This window comes from Desmodus rotundus, chromosome 10, assembly GCF_022682495.2.
Source record: "Desmodus rotundus isolate HL8 chromosome 10, HLdesRot8A.1, whole genome shotgun sequence".
NCBI classification, from domain to species: domain Eukaryota; kingdom Metazoa; phylum Chordata; class Mammalia; order Chiroptera; family Phyllostomidae; genus Desmodus; species Desmodus rotundus.
The window spans coordinates 33,216,750-33,232,615 of record NC_071396.1 but is presented as its reverse complement, the minus strand read 5'-3'; the positions used below and the strand labels follow the sequence as shown (position 1 = coordinate 33,232,615).

General features: G+C 45.3%; 1 protein-coding gene across 1 annotated transcript in view; it reads right to left on the bottom strand.

Annotated features, from left to right (window-relative positions):
* The window catches only part of AGBL1 (AGBL carboxypeptidase 1), a 470,051-nt gene that overhangs the window by 430,882 nt on the left and 23,303 nt on the right, over positions 1-15,866 (bottom strand). Inside the window, exon 2 of the mRNA XM_045196586.2 lies at positions 1,175-1,238. Coding sequence (XP_045052521.2) covers positions 1,175-1,238 — 64 coding nt within the window. The remainder of the gene's footprint in view (positions 1-1,174; positions 1,239-15,866) is intronic.

Sequence of the window (15,866 nt, the reverse complement as noted above, 5' to 3'; positions counted from 1 at the left end):
AGTCTTGGATGAAGTATATTGATCTTCGTACCTAAGAAGAGTTTTGAACAGGGACCCCCCACAACACATACACACACACTGTCCCAGGAGAAGCTCAAAAGCAGCGATTACATTTCAACTTGAAGGGGTCCTGGGTGATTCTCTATGCATTGGGCCTGGTCACCACAACCGAGGTGGCCCACAGGGTGGGACATTACCAGCAAAGATGACGGTCTGATTTTTCAACCTAATGAAAAGCAGCCCCCTCTACTAATGGAGCAACACTCAGCGCCTGGATCCGAAGGAGAACTGCAAGGTTTCATTCTAAGAGTTCCAGACCCCACCACACCAATTAAAGGCAGCACTATTCCAAAAGACAGGAGGGCACCTCACCAAGAAGACTGTGGGGAAGTCACCCCACCATTGGAGGGCAGCACAGACTACGGGAACACCTCCCTATGAATGGATCCTTCCTCCTGGAACTGTAGCCTGAGGCTCTGAGGCTTTGGAGTGTCGTTCACTTTGGGATGGATGTTTGGCATTGATAATTCTTCCCAATGCAATGTGGCTGGCACACAGAGAATGGAAACTGAGTGACTGTTGGAACATCCAAAAAGCTGTGTTTTCCAGGACTCTCATGTGGACAGGAGCTCATACAGGCCTGCCCCACTTTACTCAGTTGATTTCAATGTAGCCAACTCTGTCATCTTATCTCTGAACACCTGATGGCTGACCAACTGCTAGGTCCAGTCCTGCCTCATGTTTCTGTGTCCAGTGACACATGGCAGGGAGCTGCCAACCCCCAGCTCTAAAACAGGCCACAGCGAGGGAAGCAGCGGGAGGAGAGGGGTCAAACTGCTGGGGGCTGAGAAGAGCTGCAGACACCTGGAGGTCCTCAGCCTCAGAGAGGAGATACCATAGAATAACCACCCAGGGTCTAATTTCCTCCTAAGTTTGGGTCACCGTGGTGAGTGACAAGACTGAAGAGCTCAAAGTACAACCAGCCCAGTTTACACCAGCACTTATCAACCTCAGTGAAAAAGAAAGATGGGTGGGATTCTGTCTCACAGAAAAACCTGAGCAAAACCCCAGGCCTCCCAGATTCCTGGGCAGCACCATAGCCCCGCACCTCATGCCCACCACAGCCCCGCACCCCACGCCCACCACAGGAGGGACAACAGCATGGCCTACTCACCCGCAGACAGCAGGTCTCCGAGCACCTGGAGGATGGTCAGGATGGATGCCCTGTCAGAGGAGCTCTGCAATGAGAACACACGCAGCTTTCATTCAAAATGCAGAAGAAGGGAGGCAGCACAGTCAGGGGTACATGTGGAAATGGCAGGACTGTGTGCTCCCTTCCATCAAGAAAGACCTCCTTTAACCCTAAATGCCTGAAGGGAGGCCCTGGCCAGGTAACTCAGTTGGTTGGAGCATCACACCAAGGTGCCGAGGTGGCAGGTTCGATCTCCGGTCAGGGCACATACCAGAAGCAGCCAACGAACGCACTGCCGAGTGAAACAACAAGATCGATGTTTCTCTCTCTAAAATAAATAAATTTTTTGAAAAAAATATCTGGAGGGGCACTCCCTAAACAATGTCAGTGAGGGAGCTTATGAGATGAGGGTCCCAGGTGCTCTGCCTCATTTCACCTTAAGCACCCCACCCCGAGGACCCATTCTGTAGTAGTAAGAAGGGCAAAAGAATAAGCATTGATGATTTATGCAGAAACAGCAAAGGAAAGGGGGCTTTTTTGGGTGAAGGCAGCACAGCTGTGTTATCACAGTAGGTTCAGGGGTATCCAACTTTTTGGCATGTCTGGGCCACACTGGAAGAAGAGCCATCTTGGGTCACCATGAAATACACTGCAACATGTAATCACAAAAAACTCTCATAATGTTTTAAATTTATGATTTTGTTTTGGCCCACATTCATAGCCATCTTGGGCCACATGCAGTCCATAAGCTGCGGGTTGGACAACTCTGGTTTAGGTTATTTTTAAGCACAGAGCAGAGAGCAGAAACAGAAATCCAATAAAGTGTTCTGATGGAAAAAAGTCCCCAACCGATAAGGAAGAATTTTTATTTTGTTGAGAGTAACCTAGGGAAGTACCAAATCTCATTATGTAGATATTCTACAGGATTCTTGCAAAATATAAGTGATATCACACAATACTTATCTTTCTCTGTCTGACTTCTCTCATTTAGCACAATGCCCTCAAGTTCCATTCACATTGTCACAAATGGCAGGATTTCCTTCTTTCTCGTGGCTCAATAATATTCCAGTGTGTGTGTGTGTGTGCGCGCGCGCGCGTGCACGTGTGTTCTTTATCCACCCATGAAGGGCTCAGTCCTCCAAGACCGCAACCCCTGCCCCAAACTGCAGACTCCAGTCACAACTCCAGGTTGTTAACTGCACTTCTGAGCAGCTGGCTACCAATGGAAGGCTCTCACAGCATCCTCACCCGGTTCCATTAATTCTCCTGGGCAGCTCACAGAACCCAGAGAAACGTGTTACTTACTACATCAGCAGTTTCTAATAAAAAGAGGTAACTCGGGAACCGGCAGATGGAAGAGATGCACAAGGCAGGGCCGGCGGGAAGCCCTCCCGAGCACAGCACTGTCCCCCACGCTCCAGGGGTTCACCCACCCAGAAGCTCTCCAAACCCTGACCTTTGGGGTGTCTGAGGAGGTTTCATTATAGTAGCTCCCTTATCCACAGGGGATATGTCTCAACACCCCTCGTGGATGCCTAAAATTGAGCACAGTACCAAACCATATATATACTATTTCTTCTATATGTACATACTTATGATAAAGGTTAATTTATAAATTAGGCACAGTAAGAAATTAACAATAACTAATAATGAAACAATTATGATATTGTATAACAACTTATGCTAATGTACTCTCTCTCAAAATATCTGATTTCACCTAATTAAGACTTGTTCTTAACATAGATCTTAGCAACATCAGCACACAGGTTTTTTTTCCTGTCGCTATTAAGTTGAGCACTTCTACCTTTTCCAGTAAAGGAAGCACTTTCCAGCTTGTCTCCCACACAGTGCTATGGCCAACATCACGACCTTCGGGCTTTGAGGCCGTTATTTAGTAAAAATAAGTATTACTTGAACACAAGCCCTGAGTTACTGCAACAGTCACCTGATAACCAAGGGGCCTACTACATGACACATGGCCAGGAAGTGTCTACAGCGTGGGGACGCGTGCAGCGTGGGGACGCTGGATAACAGGACCGTCACACGCCAGGCGACGTAGTGGGTTTCGCCAGATTTCATGACGCTACTCGAAATGGCGCGCAGTTTAAAACTTACGATTTTTTTATTTCTGGAGATTTCCAGTTAATATTTTCAAACCGGGCTGACTGTGGGTAACTGAAATCGCAGAAAGCTAACCAGAGAATAAGAGAGCACAACTGTACATAGTGGGAGGATTCAACCTGGGGGGGCTGGTGCAGGGAAGGGTGGGTGCCAGAAAGTTCCAGCCCTCTAACCACTTCCCTGGTTATCCTGGAAACCAGCCCCCATCCATCCCTAGGGGGTGTCCCAGAGTCCCCTCACTAACATAACAAAAGACGCTTTTATAGCTGTCATCACTTAGGAAATTGCAAAGGTGTGGGAGCTCTGGGCCATAAACTGGAATGAAGAAAAATGTATTTCTTATTCTAAATCATAATATCACAGCAGGACTTTGGTTCTTTGAAAGTGGACCCAAAGATGGCTCACGGTTGGAAACAAAGTCCCTGCAATGGTGTCTGTGATTAACACTAATCTTTCTGGTGTCGCCTCCAGCACCCCCAATAACTACACTTCTTTCTGAGAAGAGGGGAGGAGGTAAAAGGTAAAAGCAAGTCTGTGCAAGGTTGTATAACTTGTAAAAACCCAGATTCATTAGTTAATGAATATAATGTATTAGTTAACTAGGAATTTTGAGCAAAGAAAAGGAAATGGAGAGATAAGGAAAAAAAAAGAACAAAAAGAGAAAAACTAATAAGGTAGAAACTGATTAAAGAGGAGAAAAAGATCCAGCTTTAATTTCCTTTCATTTAATTATTCATGTATTCATTGCACAAACGTGCATTGGAAACCATCTATGTTCCAGTCACCAGGTTAGGCAGCAAAGATACAAAATGATTGAAACCCAACCTGCGTTCACTGGTGAGCAGCCAGGTGGACAATGAGGACCCCGGATGGTAAGGGCTGGGACAAAGGTAAGCGTCAATGCTGGGAGAAGCGGGAAGGGGCATTTAACCCAGTCAGGTCCGGAAGCAAAGGACCTGAGGAACCATGCAGAAACGAGTGTGGCGGGAGTGTTCTCGCTAGGCCGTGGCCTTGTGTGCGAAGCATGATGGCACTTGGTGACCCTGCGGGTGAAACTGCTCCCAATATGACCAGATCCAATAAAGCAGTTAGCTGGTGAAGGGAATTGCGATTTTCTGCAGGCAAAATCTAGGTCCTACTTATCTCTGTAGTCTCGTCTCCTAGGGTGTAATAGATAATCCACATATTTTATTATATTAATTTCTCAAGTCAAGGAGCTGCCTGCTTTACTACAATGTCCACTCAAACTCCCTGAGAACAAGCATTGTCTCATATGCTTCTCTGGCATCTGCCCAAAGGGATCAGAGCTGGGCAAAGGGAATATACTGAATCACCACCCCTTGGGAAGAAGGCTGCCCACCCATGAACATTCCTGTGTAACTGCTTTCAAGTCTGGGGCAGGAGTGGCTGATGGAGTGTGCTCTCCCCTGCCCGGGAAGCACGCCCAGTTCATCTCCTCTAAGCCTTTCTGCTGTTCACGTGATTGGTTTGCAGGAGCTCTGATCTGCATAGGAAAACCTGAGTAGAAATCTGGTGTGAGATTCAAGAAAAGAATTTTCTCCGGGCATTAAGAAAAAACATTGAAAACAAAGCAAAAAGAAAAAAAAAAACAACCCAACTCTCTTTAAATGTGCTAAATGAAATAAGTCAGAGGGAAAAAGTCAACAACCATATGACTTCACACATATGTGGCATATAAAACTGAAAGCAACAAATGAACACACAAGACAGACAGACAAAAACTCATAGGCACAGACAACGGTGTGGTGGTTCCCAGAGGGAAGGAGGGCTGGAGGGAAGTAGAAGAGGATAAAGGGGGTCAAATATATGGTGACAGAAGAGGTTTGACTTGTGGGGGATGGACATAGTGCCATATACAGATGATGTGTTATAGAGCTGTGTGCTTGAAACCTACATAATTTATTCATCAATGTCGGCCCAATAAAGTTAAAATTTAAAAATAATTCTTTTCTGTCTTTGGACATCGCTGTCTTCAGGACATAACCCTGGGCCACCGGTGACGTTCTTAAGCCACTCAACCAACTCTGTGGAACCACCTACCTGTGGACTGTCAGGTAAATAAAATAATACACATCCTCACTTATGAAGCTACTTCTATTCAGATAGTTTGTTATGGAATTTTGATGTGATGGGCAAAGAAGAAAATTTCACACCTCCAACATGCCTTCTTCCTAAGCACTATGTTCTTACTAAACAGGAAAGAAAAAAGCTGATTTCACAAACAAGCTACAGGACAAGCCTACCAGGACAATCCTGCCACCCCATAGAAACTAAGAGACGATATCGTCACGCAGATGCTGAGTTCATGATGCTCTCAGGTCTGAGCCAGAATGGATCAGCACGACATTGTTTTTCTCTAAGTAGAAATTATGGCCATCAGTGGAGAAAAAAAGTGCCACAAAATCTCAACTGCCATTAATTTTTGTACTGCTATATTTACCAATAAATTTTTTACACTATCTCAAAGAATAATACAAAGTATTATCTCACGCACTGTAATAATAAATGAGCAATTAAAGAAGGCAGGATATGATGGGCCTCGATTTTCTGTTAATGATTCTTTTAAATGAATCATTGAGTAATCCCCTGTTGTTTAAGACTTTCCTATAAAAAATATAGATCTGCCAAGTTCTCAGGGAGAGGCAGCCAGTCGGAAGAACAAACAGTATCTCTCACAGTCTGTGGGGTTTTGAACTACAATTTTCTCAAATACTGTTTCGAATCTGTTGCTCCCTGCCTCCAAATTTTCTGTCTTTCTTTTGCCTTCCTCCTCCTGACTCATCAGGATGGTATGTCAACACGACTCTGCACATCACTCAGCCTTTGGAGGCTCATCTCCAGCCACGCCCCCACCCCAGTACTACGCATGGCAACCACACAGGACCAGTTACGGTGCCCCAAGATCACTGGGAACCTGTGCCTTCAAAGCTTTACTCACGATGCTGCTACCACTGCTGCAGTGCAATTTCACCTCCTGCTTCCTTCCCATGGAACCTGCTTATATTTCAGTTCAAAGCTCAAATTCCCTTTCTATATAGTTTCCCCAACTAACCTGCCTTCCCCGCACCCATTACCCAAAACTGCCGCAGGTCTGCACACCCTGGGCGTGCACAAGACTGAAACCGGAGTGGAGCCCCCTGAAGTGGTGCAATGCAGTGGCCTGGCCTCTCTGGTAGAGAATTACTTGGTCTCCATTTGATATCCCACAACCCACTTTGCACAATGCACACCTTTATTAGAACCCTTACTAGACCCTGGTTATTTTCTTACCTCCCTGTTCCAGTTGTCCATTTGTGGGGTCACAAACAACACCAGCATATAAAGGCTTAAAACAACAGCCTTTTTACTGTTTTATTATGTGGGTAGGGAATTTGGGCTGGGCATGGCTGGGAGGTCCTGATGCTTTCTGTGGTATCCAGTGATGTCCCTGGGCAGCAGCCAGCTGGCAGGTGAGCCGGCTGGCCTGGAGGACCTTTGATGGCTTCCCTTGCATATCTGGCGCCAGGGTGGAGATGGTGTCACCTTGGCACGTGGGGGGACTGGGCCCACCATGGACAGCGACCAGATAGCCTCTGGGTGTTCTTTCCAGCATGACCATCATAAGATGCTTGGACTTATCACATGACAGCCGCATCCCTGGAACAAGCATTCCAAGAGAACCAGGTGCAACCTGCAAGGCCTCTTCTGACTTAGCTTCTCAAGTCCAACCACCCCCAGTCAGTCAAGTCACTGGTGCTGGGCTAGGGTGAGGTGGGGGGAGTAAGGTTCTGCCTCCCAGGTGGAGGACTAGAAAAGAATTTGCAGCGGGTATTTATCTTCCACACCCCTTCAGACAGGAGCCCCTCTGGGGCAAGTAGTTTGCCTCATTCCACTCAGTATCCCTAGATCCTAGCATGGGACCGTGCAGAGTAGGTGCTCGGTAAACTATGGAAAGGGATGAGGTGCAATGGGATGACAGGGAATGAAATGGGACATGATATGCCATCGGCTGGAGCCTTTGATGACAGGATTCACCTCAAAGCATATTCCAGCAAGAACACTGTCACAGACATTTACACATTCCACAGCTCAATGATGCCATCAGTCCAGCCACTGGGCCAGCAAACACAGAAGGCCTGTGATGTGCCAATGACTGTGTTAATAAACAGGGAACATCAATGTCATCGCAGGCTTAAAGTGGAAGGTGAAGGCCCGATTTTACTAAACAAGGAACGAAGAACCCATCCACATCCCATTTTGGGTAACAGCCTGATATCATGAAATAGAGTGCGTACACTCTGCTACTCTGTTTCCACAGACTGAATGAACAAGCCCGTGAAATTCTGATTCCTGGTCTCTGAAGAATAAGTCGGAATCTCTCCCGAACTCATGAGCCAAGAGCATAGGACACAGCTCATAGCCCAAGAAAACCATATTGCCAAAACTAAATTTGTTCTCCCCGTTATGCAGTTTGCACACTCACTAGAGATGGTCCATTGGTCCAATAAGAGACATTATTAAATTTGGAATTGGTAATGAATGACGGAAGGGAGCCCTAATCAAAAACTTCAATTACGAAAAAACAGTTACAGCACGAAAATGATGACCGGCAGCTTGCTGTCTTCACACCAGAGGAGACAGGCAGATGCTGCATCGTTACAAATTCAGTTCAGGCAGAAGAACAACTTCCTGTCAAGGCTGAAGTGAATTTCAAAAGAAAGAGGTGTTGTAAAAAGTATGGATGGAGATATCTATGAATGAAATAGAGTGAGATTTGTTTCAAATGACAGTGGTTGCAGTGGAAATAGTGGAGCATATTAAAGAGAAGTTTGCCCTCATTATGCAAACTGGGTGCTATGTGCCATGACCATGCCTAATAACAGGTGAATAATCTACGTCTTCCTGGAAAATTGTTTCCACCCAGATCATCACGTTCCCAATTTAGCAGAGTACTCCAAAGGAAGAGGGGAGAAAAAAAGCCAAAAAAACACAAACTTGTGGAAAGAGTGAGGCTGTGTCCTGTGGGCAGAAACAACTGGGACTCCTGTGCTTAGTCAATGCCCCTGACACCCTTGTTGTCATTAAGTAAATGGTAAAGAATTGGAGTCACAGTAAAAATGACAGCAATCAATGGCATCACATCCCTAAAAGGTTCCCTGATTTCTTTTAAATGATACTCAATGGAAAACAGGCTTCATTTCTATTTGTAAGAAGAATGTGATGTCTCTCCGCAGCACAGTTGACTAATTAGAGCACAAAACTTGCAGGTTAGAATCAAGGATTACTGAAAAGAAGTGCCACACGGTTTTCAGCTTTGCTGAATGGATGCTAAACACAGCAGATAAAGAACCCTTCCAGGTGCCTGCACCCACGGCTCGGCACCGAGGGAGCGGAAGTGAGTGGCTGCCCCCTGGTTCAGCCAGCCGCTGCCTGTCACTGCCTTTATCCTCTCTGAATCCATCACCCTCTGAAATGCACAGCAGAGATGAAAAGTACACAGCACAGGAAGGCCTAGCCCCACCTCAGTGACGTCACTGAGCCCACCAGTTTCCAAACACACTGAGAGGAGGCCCTTTTCCAGGTCCCCTACCCAGATGCTTCCTAGCAAGCTGGCCTAACTCAGAATTATGAAGCAGGGACAGTTTGTCTCTGCTGGCCTGTGTCTCTTGCTGCAGGGACGCCTGTTGTGTCACGGCTTTGTCCCACCACATGGGTACTCTGTAAGCTAGTAAGGAATGCCCTGTCCCATTTTGAAAAGCTGCTTTTCAGAGATATTCTGTACAACCAGACAGCTAAGAAACAGGCATCAGGCAATGAATTTACTGGCTTCCCATACAGCCAACACCACCATGATTTTTACCACTGAGGGGCCACTTTGCTTCAGGTATCATTTACTGCTTAATCCTCAAAACCGTCTTGCAATTGACATATCAATATTCCTAGTGCACTGATGAGACTGAGGCCAAAAGAAATTGTATAATTTGCTCAAGAGCTAGAGTCACCACCAAGAGGTGGAACTGATGAACCTTAGCCAAGCGACTCTCTTATTACCAAACAGAATGTGGCAGAAGTAACACTTCTTAGCTTCCTAGGTCAGGCCACAAAAGCTACTATGCACTTGCTGCCTAACCCACTGGGACCCTGATGTGGATCACCGAGCCACCATGGGAGAGTGCTGATTATCCAAGGCGGCTACACTCTAAGGAAGCCTGGGCCACATGGAAAGACCCACATAGTGCTCTGGTAGGCAGCCCCAAGCAAGCTCTCAACTCAGCTGGGATTCGCTGGCATCAGCTGTGAACTGCAAGAGTGAGCGATCTTGAATGTCCAAATCAGCCAACCCTGCAGAGGACAGTGGCCCCAGCCAACTTCCAACGTAAAAGCACAAGAGACATCAAGCAGGAGACCCCCTGCCAAGTCCTTTCCAAATCAGGAGAAAAATACAACAGTTGTTTTAAGCCACTGAGATCGAAATGATTCCTGACACAGAAATAGTAACTGAAATGCAAACCAATCCCAAAAGCCGATCAATAAAAAGCATCGAAACTTTGATTTCTAAAAACTGAACTTGAAACGCATGACAGTAAAACAAAAACAAAACAGTGAGGATCCAGACCAACTGTTTACACTTTGCAAAATATCACAAAGATTTTACTGAGTTTCTCTCTTATTGATTTTTACAGAAGACAGCAAGATAGAGAGTAGACAAAACATCAGACTTGGAGGCAATAAACCTTGTTCTAATCCAATTTTTTTCATTATGACTTTAGACAACTTTAGATAAATCATTTAACTTCTCTGGCCCCTACTTGTTTTCCTCATGCTGCAACTAAAGAGAAAAAGAGCAATGATTTCTCAGGCCCCTTCCAGCTCGATAACCCTGTGGCATCCGATGACGCCACTCTGGGGTCAATAGAAGACCGCACACTAAGAGGTCAACTTTCTAATTTTGGTATCGTGGGCCAGAGGCTACCTAGTGGCTCTGATTTCTAGATATATGATCAATTAGATTTCCCCTCTCTCTCATACACATACACACTCACATTACATAACAAACTGGTTGAATTTAGCAGATTTTGCTCCATAGTTATGTCCACCATTCACTCAATTCCTTGAAAATAAATCAACAATCAAGAATTAAATTAAGGGTGTGGCTTTGGTCTAGCATGAGACATTACATCTATTTTGGAACGATTAGTAACTTCCCTCTACAGCATTTGGTTCTGTTATAGTGAAAGAGAGCATCTAGCACACTCCAGAAGGTAAAGACGAACATTTACTCTTTGTTTCAATGCCAATCGTTGGCCTGTGGTTGCTCAGTTATTGAAAGCACTGAGTCAATATAATGGGAAAATATGTACTGGGTGTCTGCTCCACGTCAGGCAGTTATAGCAAGTCAGTCAAGTTTCAGTTGTCACAAGATCTCTCAGCCTGGGGAGTGTTTGTTTATCTAAAGTTTGGTAACAGTCAGAGTAGTAGAGATCATTATAATATGTACCAGTTCCCTTTACTTTGCTACATAAGTATTCACTGCTTCTCCAGCTCTAGTAGATGAGCTCTTTTCCCCTATTAAAAAAAGGTGGGGCAGAGATAAAGAGAGAAATAAGGAAAGGGCATGTGGATAAGTTAGCATAACCTATGTAGAAACTTGTGGCCTTCATTAGCACAATAAGAAGGCCCAAACACTATAGGGTTGGGCACAGGCAGAGCTGGGGATAACTACACAGAGAGAGGCAGTTAAAGCTCTAGGTGGGTTCTCTGCTCCTGAGGAATCCAGCTTCCTCCCAAACTACTCAGATAGCAAATTACTGGACCAGGACATGACTTTGCACATGACTTCAGCTGCTGTGTTACAAGAAGAGGAAGTGGGTTTGGTACATGGCTGGCTTAGTTCTGACAAGGTACAGTTCCCATGTCTTCTTCCACCGAGGGTTTCCCAGGAGGTCTGATTTTCCACCACACCCATGGCCAGCCTCCTTCCAGTAGGTGACTCCTTTCCTGAGCTACCAGGGTCACCCTTCATTATGTCTAGACTTGCCAAACTCTAGGCCAAAGGAAGCAAGATCAGGAGACACTGGATTTACCATCACGACATGTATGGCAATTTTCCAATTTCTCATTTTCTATATAAGAACCTACTTTGTTCATGAAAGATTTACTCTGGTACTGAATGCACCTTTCAGGAGGACCCCGACCTTCAACTTCAAAAATAAGCATAATATTATCTACAGAAAAACTCAAACAGTAACAAGAAGGCATCAGTATATCACTCAGCCTAACGCCAAGGTTGAAAACACAAAGCCATTATACTCTAGATGAGTTATTTCATATACACACAGTCAACAGCAGCTCAGGACAAAGACACCAAGGACTGGACATTAAAAATTCCTCCCTTGTCTGAAGGCCAGTGCGCTGGTGAGCTTCTCAGAAAAATTCTTGTCAGTATTCAGCTTTGAGTTTCTGCGAGGAGAGATCACTCATCCGGTGTGGACAACATACCCCTTCATCTCACCAGGCACATCTCAGAAGTATTTCGAGCCACATCATGAGCCTGGGGGACCATGTGACCCACACCAGCCGCCTCTGAGGAACCTCAGCTGGGACTTCTAGCCTAATTCTCATCTTCAAAGCCAAATGCTTCCAACCACTACATCCAAGAATCTCAGGGAGATGTGGCCAGTTTCAACGGGAATTTATTACACAATTTATTAGATGAAGTATAGCCACAGTGCAAGTGATAAGCAGAAAGCAGTTTGGAAATAAATTAGTTATCCTATTCACGTCCTAACACCCTAGCAGGGGTGTCCAACCTGCAGCCCAGAGGCCACATGCATCCCAGGATGGCTGTGAATGCAGCCCAACACAAAATCATAGATTTACTGAAAACATTATGAGATGTTTTTGTGATTATGTGTCGCAAAGTATTTAATGGGTGGCCCAAGACAACTCTTCTTCCAGTGTGGCCCAGAGATGCCAAAAGGTTGGACCCTCCTGCTCTACAGCTTCATTTCCAGGTCACTCAATGACCCAAGACTTAGTTAATCACATATTTTTCATCTATATCTCTGTAACAGGTTGATCCTTTCTGTAGTGAAGGGGTTCAAAATTTAATCATCACTAGGTAACATGTGTGGGTGGGAATATTTGTAAAACATCCTCCCAGAGAAGGCTCACCTCGCCCCAGCAGGAACTTCTGTGTAATGCATTGTGAAATTTACACGGACCTACCATCGACTTGCGCATATCCTGGATGCATCTCTGGAAATGCAAACACCCCTCACTGGACCCATAAAGATCCCCAATGTCACAGTAGAACTCTATAGGGACACTGGGCCTACTTAAAGCAACTTCCTTTTGGTTATTGATCATTTCACACCAGGCTCTTCAAGCACCTACACTGTATTTCATCAAGTAGAGAGAGCAGGTAAGAGAAAGTTGAATAGAGATAATTTTTAATACAAACTGATGATACTTTATCTTTTTTATAGTTCATGCTCAAGAAAACCAGAAGATTCCAGAAAATCAGTGTTAGCGGACTGAGATAAAATTGATGAGAGTTGAGAGGTTAAATAAATGGGAAAGATAATAGAAAACAGAGCTTCAAAGGGTACAGGTGGCTGCTCCAATATGGATCAAGGCTTCAAGGGTCAGAGACTGTAATGGGACAGGGGGAGGAAAAATAGCCTATTACAAGATCCAGCAACCAAGCCCTGAATGTTTGGCAGTTCGCCAGTTAAGTCACAATTTTAATAGCCCAGAAAAGTGTCTCCAGTTGTGTAGGATCACATGACCCATAAAGAGGACATCAGGCAACTCCCCTCTAACTGGCAGGGCTCAGGTCCAAGAACTCAGGAGACACTCAGTCAGCTCTTAGCTCCATGCCCCCACTTAAGAGACACAAATCTGTTTCAATTCTCCTTTCTGGGATTCGCGTTTACCTTGAGTTGTCAAGTAAATGTCATAGTGATGGAAGCTGCTCTCAACTGTGACCCTTTTGATGGACCTGAGCGACAGAGCTGGTGGACCCATACCGGAGCCCCAGGGGTGTCTCCCTGCCTAGGCTCAAGAGGGATGAAATGGAAATCGCTGATGGAAAGTCACCAAAAAGTAGGCACAGACATTCATGATTTCCCTTATAAGCAGTAACTTGACAGAATATTCGTTTATCTGTCCTTTTAGCCACCCATTCTGTCAGGCATTGAAATTGCTTGATAGCCATTAATACATGAAGAATGTATAAGGAAGACTCAAAGGATGCCACCCATCTGGACGTTCTCAATCCACCTGCTGAACAAGCCAAAGAGAACAAAAATATTGACAAGTCCAAACTGATTTTAATACATGAAAATGGCTCATGGGAAGTCCGGGAGAGAGGAAATGTAACCCTAAGAAGCATCATTATGAAAATAGAGTTAATAGGGATGGACAAAGAGGAAGCGGGGTTTTCCTTCCAAATAGAGGTGGCAGTTGTTTGGGTCAGGCATGGCTATCCCAATTTCCAGATGGAAACCCCCTTTAAAAACCTTTTGAATTATTTCTGGCCCTGTCTTCAAGTTTGGCTCCTGTCTTTTTGAAGGAGGTCACCCAGCCATGTAAATAAAGCACCAGATTCACCATGACTGAAAAGTCAACATTCTTCTCTCTTGCCAGGTAGATATGAATTAGCCGAATGAGCAAAAAAGCAGGAGCCATCAGTGAGTAGGGATGCTGCAAAGCCACTGTTTTATTTCGGAGGGATGGCTAATCAAACTGGTTCTAAAGCCTTTTTTATTCACTCCTCCACAAAATATAGTCTACCATTTAAACATCAGCCAGTTTTATGTCCATTCACCAGGGATAATTACAATTGTGGCGTGCAATTATACAGACTACTGTGAGTGACTTCATACCTAATTAGGTTAGCATTATGAGCCTCTTCTTTTCAGAGTCTCTATGGTCAAGTGCCAAGCAGTTGGCGATGAGTGATTGCTCTAACCTTTCACTGTCAAGAAATACAATTCAGGAGCCTGGTGTTGGAGCCGTGTGCCTGGGAATGCAGACTCCCTTTGTGAGAAACATACTGATTCTCTTGAAACAGCCTGATGGGTCAGTATCAGAGGCACGAGCCAAGCCCCGTAATGAAATGGAAGAGGGATTTTCACAGAGGACAAAGACAGCATATCCTTGAAAAAGTTTAATGAACTTTTCGTGTAGAATAATTGTAGATCGACAGAAGAGTCATGAAGATACCTGTCGCCCTGTTTATCCACTGTCGCCCACTTACAGCAGCGTGGCATGTCTGCCCAAACGAAGCCACCGACGTTGCTTTGGCACATTATTATTAACTAAACTCCAGACTGCCTTGGATTTCACCAGGGTGTCCCACTAATGTCCTTGTTTTGTTCCAAATGCCCACCCAGGGCCGTGCAATGCCTGTAGCTGTCACGTCTCCCTAATCTCCTCTGGTCTGTGACCATTTCACCATCTTTCGTTTGACAGTCTTCATCATTAACGGGCAGGTGTCCTGTAGAATGGCCCCCAGTGTGGGTTTGTCCGATTCCTTTTCTCATTATGAGCCTGGGGTTGAGTCTTTAGAGGGGAAGTGTCCTTCCTGCCACTTATCATGGGTGCCTGACACCCACATGGCATCACGGATGATGTCACCACCTGGTTCGACTCTCGGCTGAGTGACATTGGCTGGTTTTCTCCAGTGCAAAGTTACTGTTGTTTTCTTTCCATATTCAGTTTTTTGGAAGCAAGCCACTGTGTCTGGCCTATGCTGGAGCAGAAGGGGTAGAATTAAGCTCCATCTCTTGGGGCATTAGGGGGAAATATCGACATATACTCTTTAAATCCTTGACACTGGAGGGAGAAAGACATTTAGTTGATTCAGCTTTCCTGAGCGCATCTACATTCTCTTCCATCCTGTCGTTCATAATCGCATACCCATTTGTTTGCTCAGAACAGGGCTTTCTACAGGACTCCGTCTGTCAGTACTTCCTGCGACCGCGTCAGGAAATGGACAGTATCAGGTTGTTCCGGTGGCTGTTGCCATTGGCGGCAGATTCTGGCTGCTGAGAGGTGAAGTGGAGGGACCATGGAGACAGATCCTTGGAGAGAGAGCTCACATTCAAAGGCAAATCTGTGCGATAATTCGGTATGAAGGGCTGTAATTTCCCGACTCCCTTTTGCAAAGTAAATTGCATTTGGAGTTGAAATGTTCTCTGGCTTTCTTTCTCTCCAGTTTGGCCTTGTGTGGAAGTCCCCCCTTTTCAAAAAGCCCAATTTGTTTCATTCTATCCTATAACTAATTTAATGCGACTTGCACAATGGCTGCATTAGGCATCGCTAGACACATGGTGGAACAAAAACTCATCTGTCAACCTGAAAACGTAAGTAAGCCTGAGAGAGTGTTTGAAGATTACGTCCGACAGGCTGCCTTGGAGCTTTGCGCTGGTGAAGACGGGGCTGAGGAACACCATGTATCTTGGCTCCCAACACAGCGGACGCTTTTAGAAACATGGGTTCCTGCTGGAATCTATGAGAATTCTCCTAATGGATCAGAATCTCAGAC